Source organism: Xiphophorus maculatus, chromosome 19, assembly GCF_002775205.1.
Source record: "Xiphophorus maculatus strain JP 163 A chromosome 19, X_maculatus-5.0-male, whole genome shotgun sequence".
NCBI classification, from domain to species: Eukaryota; Metazoa; Chordata; class Actinopteri; order Cyprinodontiformes; family Poeciliidae; genus Xiphophorus; species Xiphophorus maculatus.
In genome coordinates, this window is record NC_036461.1 from 17,267,451 (window position 1) to 17,283,432 (window position 15,982).

The window sequence follows — 15,982 nt, forward strand, 5'->3', positions numbered from 1 at the left end:
TGGCATATTTCAAGTACAAATATAGCTTTAATCTTTCTAAAGAGAAATATGGTGAACATTTTAATCAGTACCTATTGCAGCTGGTGTGGGGTATCTTTGAGGAAAGAGCCTGAGACGTTGTCCAGGCGTGCAGCTTTCACAGAGAGCCAACTCATATTCTCATTAGTTAAGCTGTGAGGCTGTTCAGCTGGGTGGGTCTGGTGTTAGGAGAGGTTCTGGAAGCTTCAAAGTGAGCAATGGGAGTGATCAAAGCGTCTGGGGAAGACAGGCGCAAAAAGATGTGGTTCTTGTAAGCCCTGGTCTCAGTATTCAGGCATGACTTTTGCTCAGCGTGGATGGTAGAGTCAGTGTTTGTCGCCGGAGAGGAAGATCAAGCAATGTATGTAAAGGAAGCGGTAAGATAATGGAGATTTTGCGGATTACAAAGGGTTTTGCTTCACATTGTTTTTACAGAATTAAACTTTTCTTTCACAGAGGAGGAAGGAAACGAAGCTGATGCTTAGACCCTCCACCAAGAGTTTAGTGATTTATGTAAAGGTATTTTAACAGTTTTGTTCTTGGGCTGTGGGAGGAAGTCTGTACCCTGTTTCTAAATACAGAATAGATTGAAACTATTGCTCGCCTCTCACATTAGCAGTGCAATACTTTCATATCATTTATCACAAATGTCAGGGCTCCTTCTAGAGAAGGATTTCGGTGTGTATAACATTTTTGTTTAATATAAAAATAGTTTATTGTCATTGATCAACCTCAGACATTATTTATCTCCGTCAATTAAAAAGCAGAGACATAAAGATAGGCAGAAAGTTCTATAATACATTCAAAACAAATACAAAAGCGTCAATATAGGATATGATCCATAATGACATATCAAACCAAGTTCAATCATAGGAGAACTTTCTGTGATTATCTCACAATTCAGATGCCAGATTGCAGTTCAGGTGGTGAACTATGAACATAATTTAATCAATTCAATTTGAACTTGTTATCTTGTCGCATGAGACTTTGCAAAACACAGCAAATGCACGCATGTACGTTTCTTAAAATATCTAAAGTGGGTGCATGTTGGAGTTTGTAGCAAATGCTAAGCCTTTGGAGAGGAGAAGAAATCGGCTCTTTTTAGTTAAGCCGAGCAAAAATGATCCGAATCCACGAGAACTCTATGACTCATTACAGCAAATATAGTTTTTAATTGAGCCGATGTTGTTTGCTGCTAAGTAACATGTATCAACTGCTATCTATTCAGTCTTAATGGAGTAAAGTGTCGGAGGACTCTGCTGCCCCACAATGCTCCTCGACGTTAATGTTTTGGTGACGTCAGGAGACGAGACCAGCCAGTGGGTGGGCTGCAGCCCTGCTTTGCTTCAGGACTGTTTCACGCTGCAGATGGCGTCGCTGTGAATATTTGAGCCTCGTTATGTGGACTCGCCGGGCTCCCAGAATGAGTTAGAGGGCGCACCTCCGCCAGGTATGTTGTTGTTTGAACCACCTGTCAGAGTTTTAGCCCTGTGCTCCAGAGTTAGCTTAGCTCGCCGGGCTAACAGCCCGTCCGGCTGGCGCCTCTCAGGCGGCTGTGGACGGACAATAAGCGGCCCCGGCGAACCAGCAGGCCTCCATTTACCGAGCTCTACCGTCAGGAACATCCTGGTGGGGTTTCTGTATCAGTCTGAAAAGGTTTTTTGTCGTTGGATTTAAGCTACTCGCTTCCAAGGGGAAATCTGTGCTGCTCTGCGGAGAATCTGTTAAAGTTGGTAGAAACCAATCTGGGCAGCGATCAGCTGCACCAATGTGATACTTTGAGGTAAAACTGTTCTGTTTTTGTCGTTTTTTGTATTTGGATTTGATGCAGGCGCGATGCTAGGTTTCTGTAGCCGAGCCTGGGAGTATGTAAGTTACAAACATGTTAAACTAGTTACTGTACCAAAAACAATTACTGGGAAGGGAACTTTAAAATTGTGCCACTATCAGATGTATTGGTTAAAAGTTTAGAAATAGTACTTCTAAAAGCTGAAAATTTGAACCCTTTGAACATAGCTTGATTTCAAAATGTCTCCATTTAATGCACTGGAATGAACAATACATAATTATTAGAATACATGTTAGTTAATTGATTTGTAATTGACCCTTTAATTAGCAAAAGGGTGTTGTTACTTGAGATTATATTTGTTGAGAGCAGCTAAAATAAAATTTAAAAAGAAAATAGTTAAGCTTACATGAAACTTGGTTAAATCCTGAAATTAAGGCATGTATGGTTAATCAAGCATGTGCTCATGCATCACATTTGTTGATCATTTCTATTTATTTATGCCTGCTGGTACCTAAAAACATTGAATAAAAGAGTACTTGATTTGTGAAGAGCTGATTAGTTTTGTGTTCAATCAGACACGAGTTCTGTAGGTATGTGTATTTAATTTTTCTTTTTAGGTGATTAGTTAGGATTTCGCTACAATCCCCACTATTAAGGCAGCAAAGGTTTCCCTGACTGTTCGGTGTTTGCTCAGAACATGTGAAACAGTCCCGTACTTGAAGCTGGGTTATTGTAGGCTGAGGTAGTAAAATGAAAATTGAAATAAACTTGCTGACTCTGGGCAGAAAGCATTAAGAATCTGTTTCAAATTTAGCAGGTATTCATTTTTTATGTACCAAGATCAAAACAATAAATAAATATAGCTGTGATACTTAAATAACTTATTGCAGGACTTTAGCACAGCTTTCTAAGTTTATGTGATTATGTTTTTTATTTGTGTGCCTGTAACTCTCATAGTCCTCACCTGTCCTGAATTTGCTGCATCCCGTTTGTCTATCCCACAATTTCTAAATCAAAATCTAAAAACATGACGCTTCACATCTTTAGCTTATTTTAAAGAGGACAAACTTATATTTTGATTTTCTTCTGTAATAATTCTAGTTGTTTGATGCTTAAATGGACCGTTCACATCTTAGGCTATTCAGCTGATGGCTGCCAGACTTCACGTTACCCTTAGTCTAATCAAATAGAGAATTGTATTTTCTCTGAGCCTCTGAAAGTTCACTAAAATTCTAAACTGTCCTTTTCTTTCTGTCTGAATCCATGATCATCAGAAAACAGAGGGCGGTAAATGAGATTATGCACATTGCGTCTGTCCTCATTGACCTAACTCCATCTCTGGCATCTCTTCATCCGTTTTGTTAGCATAGGGAAAGATGGATCTTGGCAGCTTCCACGTCCTTCTGCTGCTCCTCCTGCAGGCTCTACAGGCATCAGCTGAGGACTCAGGTACTCTTTTGCATCTTCTTTATCTTCAGTGAAGGTTTTTATGCATTAGTGTGCAAATGTAGCCGTCAATTACAAACTGAAGGTTTTAACATTTTGTCCTGTCACAACTGCTGACTTTAGTGCATTTTAGTGAAATTTTATGTGATGGAGCAACACAAAGTGGCTCCTAATTATTAAGCGGAAGAAATTATTTTATTAATTAATTTTTTATTAATTTATTAATTAAATTACTAAGAAAAACAAAACTGTGTTCCAGATTTTTTTCACAAGTACAATTCTGAAAAGTGTCTCAGAGATGATATCCCAAATAACTGGACATCTCACAGAGTTGTGAGATAGTTTAAATCAAATGATGTGATTCAATTGTCTACTATATATTTTCCCAATAAAATGTGTGGGGATACAAAATGTGAAAACTGCAAGATGTCAGGTGAAGATGTGATGACTTTTGCTTAGGTTTTTTAAAACATAAAAATATTTATTTCTGGAGAGGTTTTTCCCTCAGATTATTTGAGTCCTTTCTTTGTGTGTTGGACCTAACCTCATATCTTTTACAGAAGGACACCTGATGTGTCTTTGCGAAGGCTCCAAATGTCCTCAGACCCCAGAGTGTCGAGGCACCCGGTGCTTCTCCTCGATTAAAGTGAGCGGCGGCGAGGTGTTGCTGGAGCATGGCTGTTTTAAAGAGCGACTGCAGTGCTTCACGGCGCCGTCCTTCCATCAGGCCGTCCACTGCTGCTCCAAGCACATGTGCAACGGAAACACCACCAGGAGCTTCCTGATGTCGCTTCTTATATCAGGTCAGACAGCAAGGAGTCGGACAGTGAATCAGAACGAGTGCCGTACCGGATAACGAAGGTTGTCATAAGCATCCTCTCCTTTCTTTCTCTGTTTTCCCACAGCCCCTGAAGGGGAACCGGTTCGGTACCGGGTGGAGACGTTGGCTCTCTTTGTGCTCGCCCCAGTGGTGGTTCTGGTCCTGCTGTCTGTGGTGTCGGTTCTGGCCTGCAGGAGGCTCCACCGTGGCCGCCTCCAGAGACTGCAAGAGTTTGACACTGAGCAGGGAGATGGTCTCATCACCTCCAATGTGGGAGACAGCACTTTAGCTGTAAGAGTTGTACAGATTAATAATAAAAAAAACCCCAAAAAGTCATAGTGAACTAGGACAGGATTCAGTCTGAGCATCCGCTCGTCTTTTCTCATGCAGGATCTTTTGGATCACTCGTGCACTTCAGGCAGTGGTTCAGGTCTTCCCTTCCTCGTCCAGAGAACTGTAGCCAGGCAGATCAGCCTGGTGGAGTGTGTTGGTAAGCGGACTTAGACTTCTCTTATTAGCCATGTTTCAATTTAGCCGTGTTTTCTTCTACTAGTTTGAAGCAACTCAACCAGGATATGTAGGAAGTTTTTAGTTTTGTGCCTCTAGTAAGGCACAAACCTACCACTGAATGAAAGCATTTTATTATTCAGTTTAATTAATATTTGGCAAGTGAAACAGAGAGTCCATATTGTGCCATCACACATCAAGCAGATGAATGCATGTAACTTTTTCACTGTAGTGACAAAAAGCATCACATATCTACATATTAATATCAAAATTGTAATTAACTTTAATAATAAAAATTTTTTGGGACAAAACAATAATCACTTTGAGTGTAGAAACGTTTTGTGTGTTGTTTTTTATTTATTTAGCTGTTTCCGTCAAATTAAAACCTTTTCTAACGTGTCTTCAAAATGTGCGTAAAACAAATTGATGGAAACAAATTGAGTTTCCCATACCTAATAAATTGAATATTGGTTGCTTTTCCACTTTTTTCGTTCAGCCATTTTCCGAGTATAGTTCCTGAATAGAAAAAATACTCTTTGTGTTTCAGGTAAGGGGCGATATGGAGAGGTGTGGCGCGGTCAGTGGCAAGGGGAGAACGTTGCCGTGAAAATCTTTTCCTCCAGAGACGAAAAGTCTTGGTTCAGGGAGACGGAGATCTACAACACTGTGATGCTAAGGCATGAGAACATTCTTGGTGAGCTAAACCTGAACTACCGAATCAAAATAGATGGATGAAAGAATCAAGTGTTCATAGTTCTTAGTTTGGTTTGCTCGTTTCTCCCAGGATTTATGGCGTCCGACATGACTTCTCGAAACTCCAGCACTCAGCTGTGGCTCATCACTCAATACCATGAAAATGGCTCGCTGTACGACTACCTGCAGCGAGTTGCGGTGGAGACGTCGGAGGGCTTGGCGATGGCGGCGTCGATCGCCAACGGCCTGGTTCACCTGCACACCGAGATCTTTGGCACGGAGGGAAAACCCGCCATTGCACACCGAGACCTGAAGAGCAAAAACATTCTGGTGACCAAGGAGCTGCGCTGCTGCATTGCAGACCTTGGTTAGTTTTTATTCCACTACTTCATCTCCCGTAATTAATTTTTTTTATATAACAGATTCTGCCCTTATCAAACCTTGACGGGTTTGTAGACTGTGTAATTAATATAGCTTTCCTTTTCTTTCTGCTCTTTTGCTGTGATTCTGTTTGTAATGTACAGGGCTGGCTGTGACACACACTCAGGCTGACAACCTGCTGGATGTGGGCAACAATCCCAAGGTTGGCACCAAACGCTATATGGCACCTGAAGTGCTGGATGAAACCATTCAGACCGACTGCTTCGACGCCTACAAGAGGGTTGACATATGGGCCTTCGGACTGGTGCTGTGGGAGATAGCGAGACGCACGTACAGCAACGGTGAGCGCCATGTGTGAACCTCGGGTGCCAGGGTGACGCAATCGTTCAAACTTCTGTGTAGACTAGAATAGTTTTTGTAATTTCGCTCTCTCTTTTTTTCTGTTGAGTGCAGGTATCGTCGAAGAGTACAGACCTCCCTTTTACGATCAGGTGCCAAACGACCCCAGCTTTGAGGACATGAGGAAAGTGGTGTGTGTGGAGCAGCAGAGGCCTTTCATTCCTAATCGCTGGTTTTCAGATCCGGTAAGAAAAAGAAAAACCTTTTTCTTCTTGCCTTTTTTTACTCATATTTGTCACAAAGACGCAAATTAGAAAATAAATTGCTTTAAGAGCATCTAAGGAAGCAACTTTAGTAAGACAGCACAAAACTACAATGACTTACCGTATTTTCCGCACTATAAGGCGCACCTAAAAACCTTCCAATTTTCTCAAACGCCGAGAGTGCGCCTTATAATCCGGTGCGCCTTATATATGGACCAATATTGAGCCACAACAGGTCTCGCAACTACGGTAAGCAGCCGCCGACTTCATTTTCCCCCGTAGAAGAAGAAGCGCGCGGTGCACACTGGGTTTTGTGTAAAGACCCCAAAATGGCTCCTATTATGAGACACGCTTACGATGCACAGTTTAAGCTCAAGGCGATCAGTCACGCAGTAGAACACGGGAATAGAGCAGCAGCAAGAGAATTTAACATGAACGAATCAATGGTGCAGAAGTGGATATATATTGTGATTGCACTAATGTTTGATTTACTGTAACAGTATCAGACTGTTTTTTCGTGTTTATTGAATCGAGGAAAAGTTCCCCCCCACTATATGTTATACCTTGCTGTTGTTAAAAGATAAACTGTGTCACGAAAATACCACGTCACTTACTTTACCTCAGGGAAAATAATAAAACAGCTGTTTATTCATTTTGGGAATGAACAGGGTTTTCAGAACGCTGGTTTGTAATCTATTAATAAAGTTTGACTGACCTATCTGACTATTTTGTTGACATTCCCTTTAGCGCAGTTCCATCTAATGGTTGCATAACGTAACTCCAGCCTCTACTGTAGCGTCTATTCTATGCGCCTTATAATGTGGTGCGCCTTATATATGAAAAAAGTTTTAAAATAGGCCATTCATTGAAGGTGCGCCTTATAGTGCGGAAAATACGGTAGTTCTGTTTTAAGTGCTCTATCTTTAGTTTTTCTCTAGTTGCTTTACTGGCTTTGCAACTGCAACCTTAACACTAGTGTCAGGTTTGCACTGCACTATTAGATGTCAAGAGGCTTTGCCATATAAGCTTATGAGCCTAGCCTTCTTAAAATTTTTTATTAAATAAAAATTTCATACCCATAAGAACTAAACAGTTTTCTGATGCAATCATCCATAGGATTGTTTTTATCTGAAGGCTGTAGTGAATACATTGATTGTGGAGTTTCCTCTAACACACGCTGTCTCCCTCAGACACTCTCTGCTCTGGTTAAGCTGATGAAGGAGTGTTGGTACCAGAACCCCTCTGCCAGACTCACAGCGCTGCGCATCAAGAAGACCCTTGATAAGATCCACAGCTCCCTGGAGAAGGGCAAGGAGTCATGAGACGGAAGCGCCTGCGTGATGTCAGAGGCTTGACTTCGACATGAGCTCGGAGTTTGTTGAAACAAGAGGCAATCTGAAGGATGGAGATGGACAGGAAAGCTTCCATCCTTCTCTTGCTCTTCCTTTCTCTGTTGTTGCCTTCCACCAACATCCCTCTGTTTGACTTGAAGACATTTGGAGCCGTCGCATTTGAACAAACCAGCCGTAGCCGTGCGAGTTACCGCCGCAGACTGTTACAGAGTGTGAAGGGTTGGCATATTATAGTCCCCAATCATACCGCTTCAATGCACAGTTTACACGGCTCTGGGTCTGGCCTTTCTACACACACCAAACACTACATGCTGAGTCCAATATCTGATCTCCAGCCAAGCATTTTCTTTGGCATGCGTTTGTGGCATTCTGCTGAGAGACAATCAGATTTTACTTCACTCACTCGGCGTGATTTGAACAAGCCAACGAATACTCAACATGTTCACTTACTAAAGGAGAAGAGCCAATAGAATCAAAACTTTTTAGTCCGTTTTAAAAATAATATTTATGTATTGAACCTCCACTGTTACCACACTACTGAGGATTTATGTAAGACTGGTGTATGATGATGATGATGTGTGCAAGTGATTGTGAACATATATAGGCATTAACGCTATTGGACTGTAACTATTGTCACTACCAAGTAGGAAATAATTTGAGAAATGCAGAACGTTTAACTTTTTGATATTGAGAAATGGGATGAAACAGGATGTGGGTGAGTATAAAGAGAGGAGAACACTATGCTGTTTGTGAAGTTTGAATTACATTCTCAATTGGGAAGAATATTATATTAATTTGGGGCTTTTAATTGTTTGTTTTAATTGTTCTGTGATGGAATGAATAGACAACATACTTCACTGATTATTAAAGACAAGAATTAGGTGCAGAAGTTTAAACTTATGCAACATTTTACCAGGAGCGGGATTCCAATGAATACATATATATACACTACTTTGCAGCATTTTGTAGTTTATAGTCGGTTTACTGGGCGTTTCAAATGGTCAGTGAAACCAAACACACACCAAGACTGGTTTTAGATTGGATGAAGCAGGCTAACAGTTAGCTCCTTAATTATATAAAACATTTTTGAATAATGCTTAAAATCCAGGTCCACACAGAAACTCAACCAATTTAAATAAACTCAAATATTTTTCACAAGAAGGGCAGTCAAATGTGCAACTCTTAATTTCTGCTTTAACTTGGCATATGGATTTAGAAAACTTGTGAAGGTGTAATTATCTAAAAAAAAACGTTTTCCACAAACATTAGGATGTATATGTTGAGTAAAAAAAAATGCCATTTATAATATTAGTCAGTGTCACTATAGGGACTTGTGATGAATGAATAAAAGAGTTCATAGCAAACGGACTTCAGATTAAGTTCATAATCTAGTTTCCTGAAAAAAAAAATCCATGTAAGGTTTTTATTTTTTTAAAATAAAGCTTCTAGCTGATGCCTGTTGTATTAGAAGTTAGATATTTTAGTTGTAGTTTTTTAATGCCTTGACCACCTTGCCATGTTTAAAAGCTTTTTATGCTGCATTAAACATATTACAGGCACATTGTGACTGAATTACCTCCCAAAGCAGTGGCACAGGACATATTGATAGTGTGATAACAATTACATATCTTGTATATGTATATCTGAACCTGTATGTATACTTTTGACCATGTGTTGATTGCAGAAAACTAAAGCCAAATTGGTGCTCCAGCCTTTTTTTTCCCTGCCATACAATGAAGTTGTCAAATCAAAAATCATTAAAAGCCCCAAAATAACATTTTAAATGTCCATATGGAAGGTATAGAAACTTCTGACCTAAACTATAAGCAAGTAAATTTAGTAAGATCTAATATCTTACATTAAGACAATGAAACACACTCTCTCTGCCTTGCATACTTGATTAAATGTTCGAAACTCGAGCAGAAAGGAATAGACAGGATCTGCTGGTGTTAAGCTACTTTTTCCTTTTTCTGTCATTCAGACGACAGCGGCTGATTTTTCACTTGTCCTCAGTAATGCGATGGAGCAGAAGCCGACTAAATAACTGGAGGGAAAAGAAAACACTCCATATTCATTGGACACTTATTTATATTACTGATTCAAAACTAAAACATTGCCTAGGTGTACAAAAAAATAAGCTCAGAAGTGCTGGCTTTGCTTTGAAGAAAAATAACGCTTTGTCTTTTTTTATATGTAATAAAACATTTACTGCATTTACTGATTGACGATTAACTGATTATTGCAATTTTAGTGTCTAAGCTTTTCTCAATTTCATTCAACTTCAATCTGAAGCAAATACACACCTATAAGACATTATCCGATCTCTCTACTCTGGTGCACCATGATGGCCCTCTAGTGGAAGCCAAAAGGTTACACTAACATGCATAATTAACAGTTTCTTTTCTTTTTTTTCTGAGCCACACTGAAAGGTCTGCCCTGTCCTTTTTAAAGCTACACATAAGCAAGTCAAAGTGAATGTTAGACTGCAACTTTACCAAAAAGATCTCATTGTTGTTTTAGTGCAAAAGTGGCAGCTCTGAACTACAAACATACAAAGAAGATTGCAGACAATGTGGCAGATACGCTGTAAAGGATGGCTTCTGGAATATTTCTATTTGAAATCACTTTAGATCATCTGGTAACGTCTTATACGGGTTCAGGATACCTTTGGGGTCCAGCAACGTCTTCATTTTACCCATGACGGCCACAGTTGGCCTTGATTTACTGTAATAGATGTAATTCCTCTTTTTAAGGCCCAGTCCATGTTCTGCGCTGATGCTGCCCTGAAATTTGGCCGTCCATTCGTAGATGAACGGCTCAATGGACGCCAGCAGGGCGGGATCCTTTGCAGAAGAGGTGATATTAAGGTGGAGGTTGCCGTCACCTACAAGGGGAAGTGAGAGGAAGGGTGAGAATAGGACGGAAAACCTCCTGACTCATCCTCCCATACTGTGATCTTACCTACGTGTCCGTATCCCACCACGCTCCTGGCTCGCTCTCCCAAATGCTGCCTCATGTCCGTCACCAGCTGGTAGATCCGCTCCACCGGAAGGGAGATGTCGTACTTGTAGGTGAAGCCGTCGTGAGTCAGCGCCTCGGTGACACGTTCACGCATTGACCACAGCGTCTGGAGCGGTGGAAATGGAAAGTCTGAATAAGTCATTCAGCTCTCAAAACTAATGTTCTAAAGCAGCAGCAGGAGGAAACACGGCTTTACTTTCATTAATATAAAAAAGGAAAGAAAAGTTCCCAAGAATATTACCATTATGAGCCATAATTCTACATAATTTTCATTCATTTTAAAATATGAAATACACTGTGAATTTATGGCAGATGCGTCTACAGTGTTCGGGCTTTAAATATGACACCTGGAAGAAAGACAAAATATGAAGGAGGACAGGGTGACATTTGGAAAGGTGTACGAAAAAAAGCAGGGAAGAAGTAAGAAAGGGATGACAAAAAAGAAAGGCATGAATTGACACCCAATATGGGATAGGGAATAAAGTTACAATATAAATATTTTCTCATACTTATCCAGACAATATAAATGATTGTCCAAAACAAGAAGCTCCCATGAGGTTGATAACTATTTACAGTGGGAGCAGAGAAAATGACATGTGTTTTATAAGAATACATGCTAGTTGAGATTTTGTTTTTAAAAAGAAACGTAGCTTGTTTTTATCTTCAGCGTGTTATCTTAGCTTTTAGCACGATTATCATTACAAAAGCAGACATTTGAAAGTTTACTGCCTGGAAAAAGTTCAACTGTTGAGTTTCCCATCAAAAAGCCAAAGATGGGTTTGACTTCAGTCACTGGTTGATTTCTCTGTGTGTCTAGTTCAAAAGGACCGTCTGCAGCGGTTTAATTTTGAAGGAACATCAACATAATCACCTGAACCAAAAGTTCTTCAGCTGATTCCTGCACTGTGATCAGATGATCTTTGATCAGCGTTGATTACTTCACTCATTTAAAGTTTCGAGTGGTGTATTGCAGTGGTTTTGAGACATTTTTCAGGGGTTGCTTTGACTCTCTACTCAGTGACTCAGAATAGACCACAGTGTCTGAGTTTGTTAGAATGAAAACACAAATCACCCACTGCAGGACTGTAGGCGTCTGATGTGCTTTTAATAGTCCAGAGACACAAGAACTGCTCTACGATGCAAAGATATAGGAGTCTGGATTAAAAATAATTTGTTCATCCTTATTATTTTATGTCACATTTGGTTGAATGGGTGAACCCACATACAGTATGTGAAGATGTGAAGTTTAAGAACATCCCCTTACCTTTATTTTTGATTCCTCGGTTGCTACAGTACCATCTGTAACTAATAACGACGTCATTGCTTCCTCTAAAAAGTTGTGGAGCTTCTGTGAGTCGTGGTCTGAGTCAGATCCAGATGTTTCGATGACAATGTAAAAGGGGCAATCTGCACAACAGAAAACATGTATCCTGTAAAAGAATTCATAGCACTAGAACTTTTAGCACATTTTGTCATATTACAACCACTGTCTTCAATAGATGTGACTGGAATTATACGTCATGCCTCAACGCAAAGTAGTAGCACATACTGTACATGTGAAGTGGAAATAAAATGATTTAAATAGTACAATTTTACACATAAAAATAAATAAAAAAATGTGTAAATGTAAGCCTGTGGAGTTGTGCAATTAAAATGAACTCAATAATTTTCAATTCTGACCAATTTTGTTTACAGAGAAATCATAATTAATTTTATTTTACACATAATTGTGTTTATTTTAGATATTTTAAATATCTTTCTGTTCCTGTTCCAAAGAGCTGAGTGCTCTTTACAAAATTAAGGTTTATTCATCTTTGAGAGGGAGAATTTGCATTATTACGTTATTATCAATATATTACTTGAAAACAGTCTCAAAATGACAATATAAATGTTATCACAATAATTACAGGGACAATGAATGAAGGCAAAATCTGTTGTCATCTGTGTTCAACCCTGTTTCTTGATTTTTTCCCCCCCCCAAAAAGTCCAGAGCAACCCGCTCTGTTCAGGGCTAGGATTTCATTCCTAGTAAAAGTAGCCAAGAGGTCCATGGTAACTGGAAGAGCAGCAGCTGCATCCATTACCTTCTGTTGCTACGTCACATAAATTCCCAATAAAATACACTGAAGCTAGTGGTTGTAACATGAAAGAATGTAAAAAAGTTGTACGAGTTATGTGTTTTTATAAACTACTGGCATGTGTGTGCATACCAGAGATAGGATTGGCCAGCTTCAGGTGTGTGTTCAGCAGCCTCATACACTCACTATCCAGGAACTCGAAGGCTGACAGGATTTCTCCCAGCATGCCTTTGCAGAGCTGAAAGCTTTTCAGCAGCTGGTCAAAGGTTTCACAGCCTACAACGGAAAGCAGAAACACTCACTGCTCTGCCGAACCGCTGTCGATTTTACACCCAGGGGACGAACGCGGAGAAACTCCTACCCAGGAAAACAACATTAACGGATTTTGGCTTTCGAGGGCAAAGGATGGAGACCGCAGTGATGACGCCCAAAGTGCCCTCTGAACCAATGAACAGCTGCTTGAGGTCATATCCTGTGTTATCCTTCCGCAGCGTGGACAAACAGTCCAGCACCTGTCCATCTGCCAGCACCTAAACAAGACATGCATTAAAAATTTGAGCATTGGGTCAAGTACTGCACAATCCTCACAAAAACAAACGATGTCAGATGTAAAAGCCACATCTGTAACAGGGTTTTATTTTAACAATATTATAGTTGTGAAGTTTGTCACAATTAGTTTAGTTTTCATGTTCATTTTGTTGAGGCAAAACATTTTTTTTTTCTCCTGACTTCTATGTTGACGCTTGGTGGTTACCATGGCAACCAGTAACAGTCAGCTCCTCCCCTTCTTCTGTGTTTAGTTTACAAGTATTCCATTTTAACATACATTAGAAAAATGTAGTTACATACAGCGTTTCATTGGTAATTTTGCCTTGTTTTATGTTTGTTTTTACCCGTTATTATTATTAATGTTGTACTTTTTAGCTGTGTTTAATTTTACAACTTCTATCAACTGTTCATTGGGAACCATTGCTCTGTAGTCTGTTTCTTTTTCTTATTGCATTTTATTTAATGCATAGGGGTAGAAACTGCTGGACTGATGTTAACCACCAACGTGATTTTCTCTCTCGTTAGAATAAACACAGTGAGCCCGAGTGCGTCTGTTGTGGGCTCACATATCCACTCACAACTTCCAGGCCTAGCACAGTCCCGCGCAGGGAGCCGTATCGGAGCAGCCGCAGGCCGCCTGCGTTGGTTGCCACGTTGCCCCCGATCTGGCAGCTGCCCTTTGCTCCAAGATCCAGTGGCATGATGTAGTCTCTCTCCTCCAGGTAGAGGGACAAGTTCTCCAACACACAACCTGCCTGACAGGTCAGAATACCTGAGGAGAAGAATCTAAAGGGTTATTGTTCAAGTGCCCTTTCTTAAAGCGGTGGCTGGTTTAGGTTGAACCTTACCAGAGATTTTATCAAAGGAAAGTATGTTGTTCATGAGAGAGGTGGAGAGGATGATCTCGTCATACACAGGCACGCTGCCACCGACTAGACCAGTATTGCCTCCTTGAGGGTTCACTGCCAGGTTGCGACTTTGACAGTAACTAAAGAAGGAAAACAAAAGTCCTCATGAAAAATGACAATACGTTTACAGGGCCTTGCATAAATATCCACAGTCCTTGAGTTTCTATCCCATTTTGTCACATATTGACACACCTAAACAAAACAGTACATAACTTTAAAGACAAAGTATTTGTTGGGTTAAAAAAAAAACAACTTAAAAGTGTGTTGTGGATTTTTATTCTGCCTCTTGTGGTCATCCTTCAGGATCTCCATTCATCTTCCCATTAAGAGAGCAGTTTCTATAACTCCTCCTGAAAAAAGCCTTCCCACAAAATTATGTTATCACCATTGGAGTGAAGCAGTTAAGGTGATATTCAGTTCTTTGTTTTTATTTGCTCATAGACCAAAAGATGGGCCTGCAAATGTGGTTTCATCTAGCTTCTAGGTTTACTACACAGCTTGTAATAAATTTCTTATTGCTTTCAACCACTGCGCTCTCAAAGGCAGAATATGCTAGGTGTATGACTAATAGTTGTCCTGTAGATTGGTCTTGCTCTCTCAAGCTCCTCCAGAGTTACAATAGGCCTCTTGGATGCTTTTCTTATCAATGTTCTCCTTTCGCCATCATGTCAGTGTAGCTGACCAGTCAGGTCTTGGTGGGCTTTCAGCAATTTTCAGATTTTTAAAAAATATTAAAAAATAACCTTCTCTCCACTTCAAATTTGTGCAGTGTGTTCAAATGTTATATTTTTAAAGAGATAAAATATGGAACAATACCTCAAAGCATTATATAGTCACTAGTATACCTGAGAATTTGTGACACTTCCTGCGTTGTCTGAGGTCTCAGCAACACTTCACTTGACCCTGCAGGACTCAAACACAAGCATCTAAACATGCAATAAATTAACCAAATGAAGTAAAAAAAAAAAAAAAGACAAGCAATTCTAGGATTCACCTCTCACAGACTTCAGCCAGTCCTCATTACTGGACTGCACCAGGTCTGGGTCAGTGATGGCCCTGCCTGGCAGCGTCTTCCTGAAAAAGGTCAAATCCTCCACAGTTACCCTGGAGAAAGGCAGCCTCTGTGGGGCAGCGGCCGGTGACGACGCGGATCCACCTGGTCCGAGGTGAAGCTCACGGGAGAAGGTCGCACTTTGTGGGCAGCGGCCCCTGAGAAGAAGCTGCACCTGGAGGTCAACAGGTGGGAGTCCCGCTCTGGACAGGAGTCTCAGCGATGTCCTCAGCTTTTGTGTCGTCTGGAAAACTCCTAACATGACTGAGAAGACGGGACGAGGAGGTGTGGATAGAAGCCACAGAAAAAAACTGGGAAGAAAATCACATATTTGATATTTGCATGGTTTTTTTTTCTTACCTAGTAGTGATACAAGGAAAGTTAGGTGAGTTATAACAATTATGTTAAAAATTACAGTCGCTACTAGTAATGCAAAATTTCTTTCTTGAAATGGTCATACACCGAGCTGTCCGACTGAATAAAATTGCTGGTCTCACACCTGCATTATTAGCTTGGAGTGTTTTATCACTGCCCTAAATTACTTAATACATTAAAAAACATGTTTAGCCCACCGTAAGCGTTCATTTCGCGTGCGTCTGTATTTTCCCTTCATATCAACCTGAGCTGTCTCACATAAAATTCAAGGACACCTTAGTATTTCACAGATTTCAATTTGTTTACCACTAGCATGCTAACAAAAGCCGGAAGTTGTTACCAGGGCAAAAAGCTCCGGGGCAGCCAATCAAGAGGCCGCTCGCACATTCAGC

General features: G+C 40.4%; 2 protein-coding genes across 4 annotated transcripts; one reads left to right on the plus strand and one right to left on the minus strand.

Moving 5' to 3' along the window:
• The first annotated feature begins 1,324 nt into the window (after positions 1-1,324).
• LOC102236735 (activin receptor type-1-like) lies at positions 1,325-9,737 on the plus strand. 2 transcript variants are annotated; one of them, XM_005798344.2, is made up of 10 exons: positions 1,325-1,468; positions 3,173-3,256; positions 3,814-4,056; positions 4,159-4,364; positions 4,464-4,563; positions 5,128-5,274; positions 5,365-5,640; positions 5,798-5,995; positions 6,108-6,238; positions 7,447-9,737. In XM_005798344.2, the coding sequence occupies exons 2-10, from the start codon at positions 3,184-3,186 to the stop codon at positions 7,576-7,578; spliced, it is 1,506 nt and encodes a 501-aa protein (XP_005798401.1). In that variant the 5' UTR covers positions 1,325-1,468; positions 3,173-3,183; the 3' UTR covers positions 7,579-9,737. The 2 variants fall into 2 exon arrangements, with proteins under 2 accessions (XP_005798401.1, XP_023208435.1); XM_023352667.1 differs by lacking the exon at positions 1,325-1,468 and adding an exon at positions 1,497-1,801.
• Positions 9,679-15,933, minus strand: d2hgdh (D-2-hydroxyglutarate dehydrogenase). Of its 2 annotated transcripts, none has more exons than XM_023352665.1 (10): positions 15,788-15,933; positions 15,159-15,526; positions 15,010-15,067; positions 14,105-14,244; positions 13,835-14,028; positions 13,069-13,237; positions 12,840-12,983; positions 11,894-12,036; positions 10,570-10,735; positions 9,679-10,492 (listed from the first exon to the last, which is right to left on the minus strand). In XM_023352665.1, the coding sequence occupies exons 1-10, from the start codon at positions 15,826-15,828 to the stop codon at positions 10,230-10,232; spliced, it is 1,686 nt and encodes a 561-aa protein (XP_023208433.1). In that variant the 5' UTR covers positions 15,829-15,933; the 3' UTR covers positions 9,679-10,229. The 2 variants fall into 2 exon arrangements, with proteins under 2 accessions (XP_023208433.1, XP_023208434.1); XM_023352666.1 differs by having other exon boundaries at positions 15,159-15,479; positions 15,576-15,933.
• Positions 15,934-15,982: the final 49 nt, after the last annotated feature.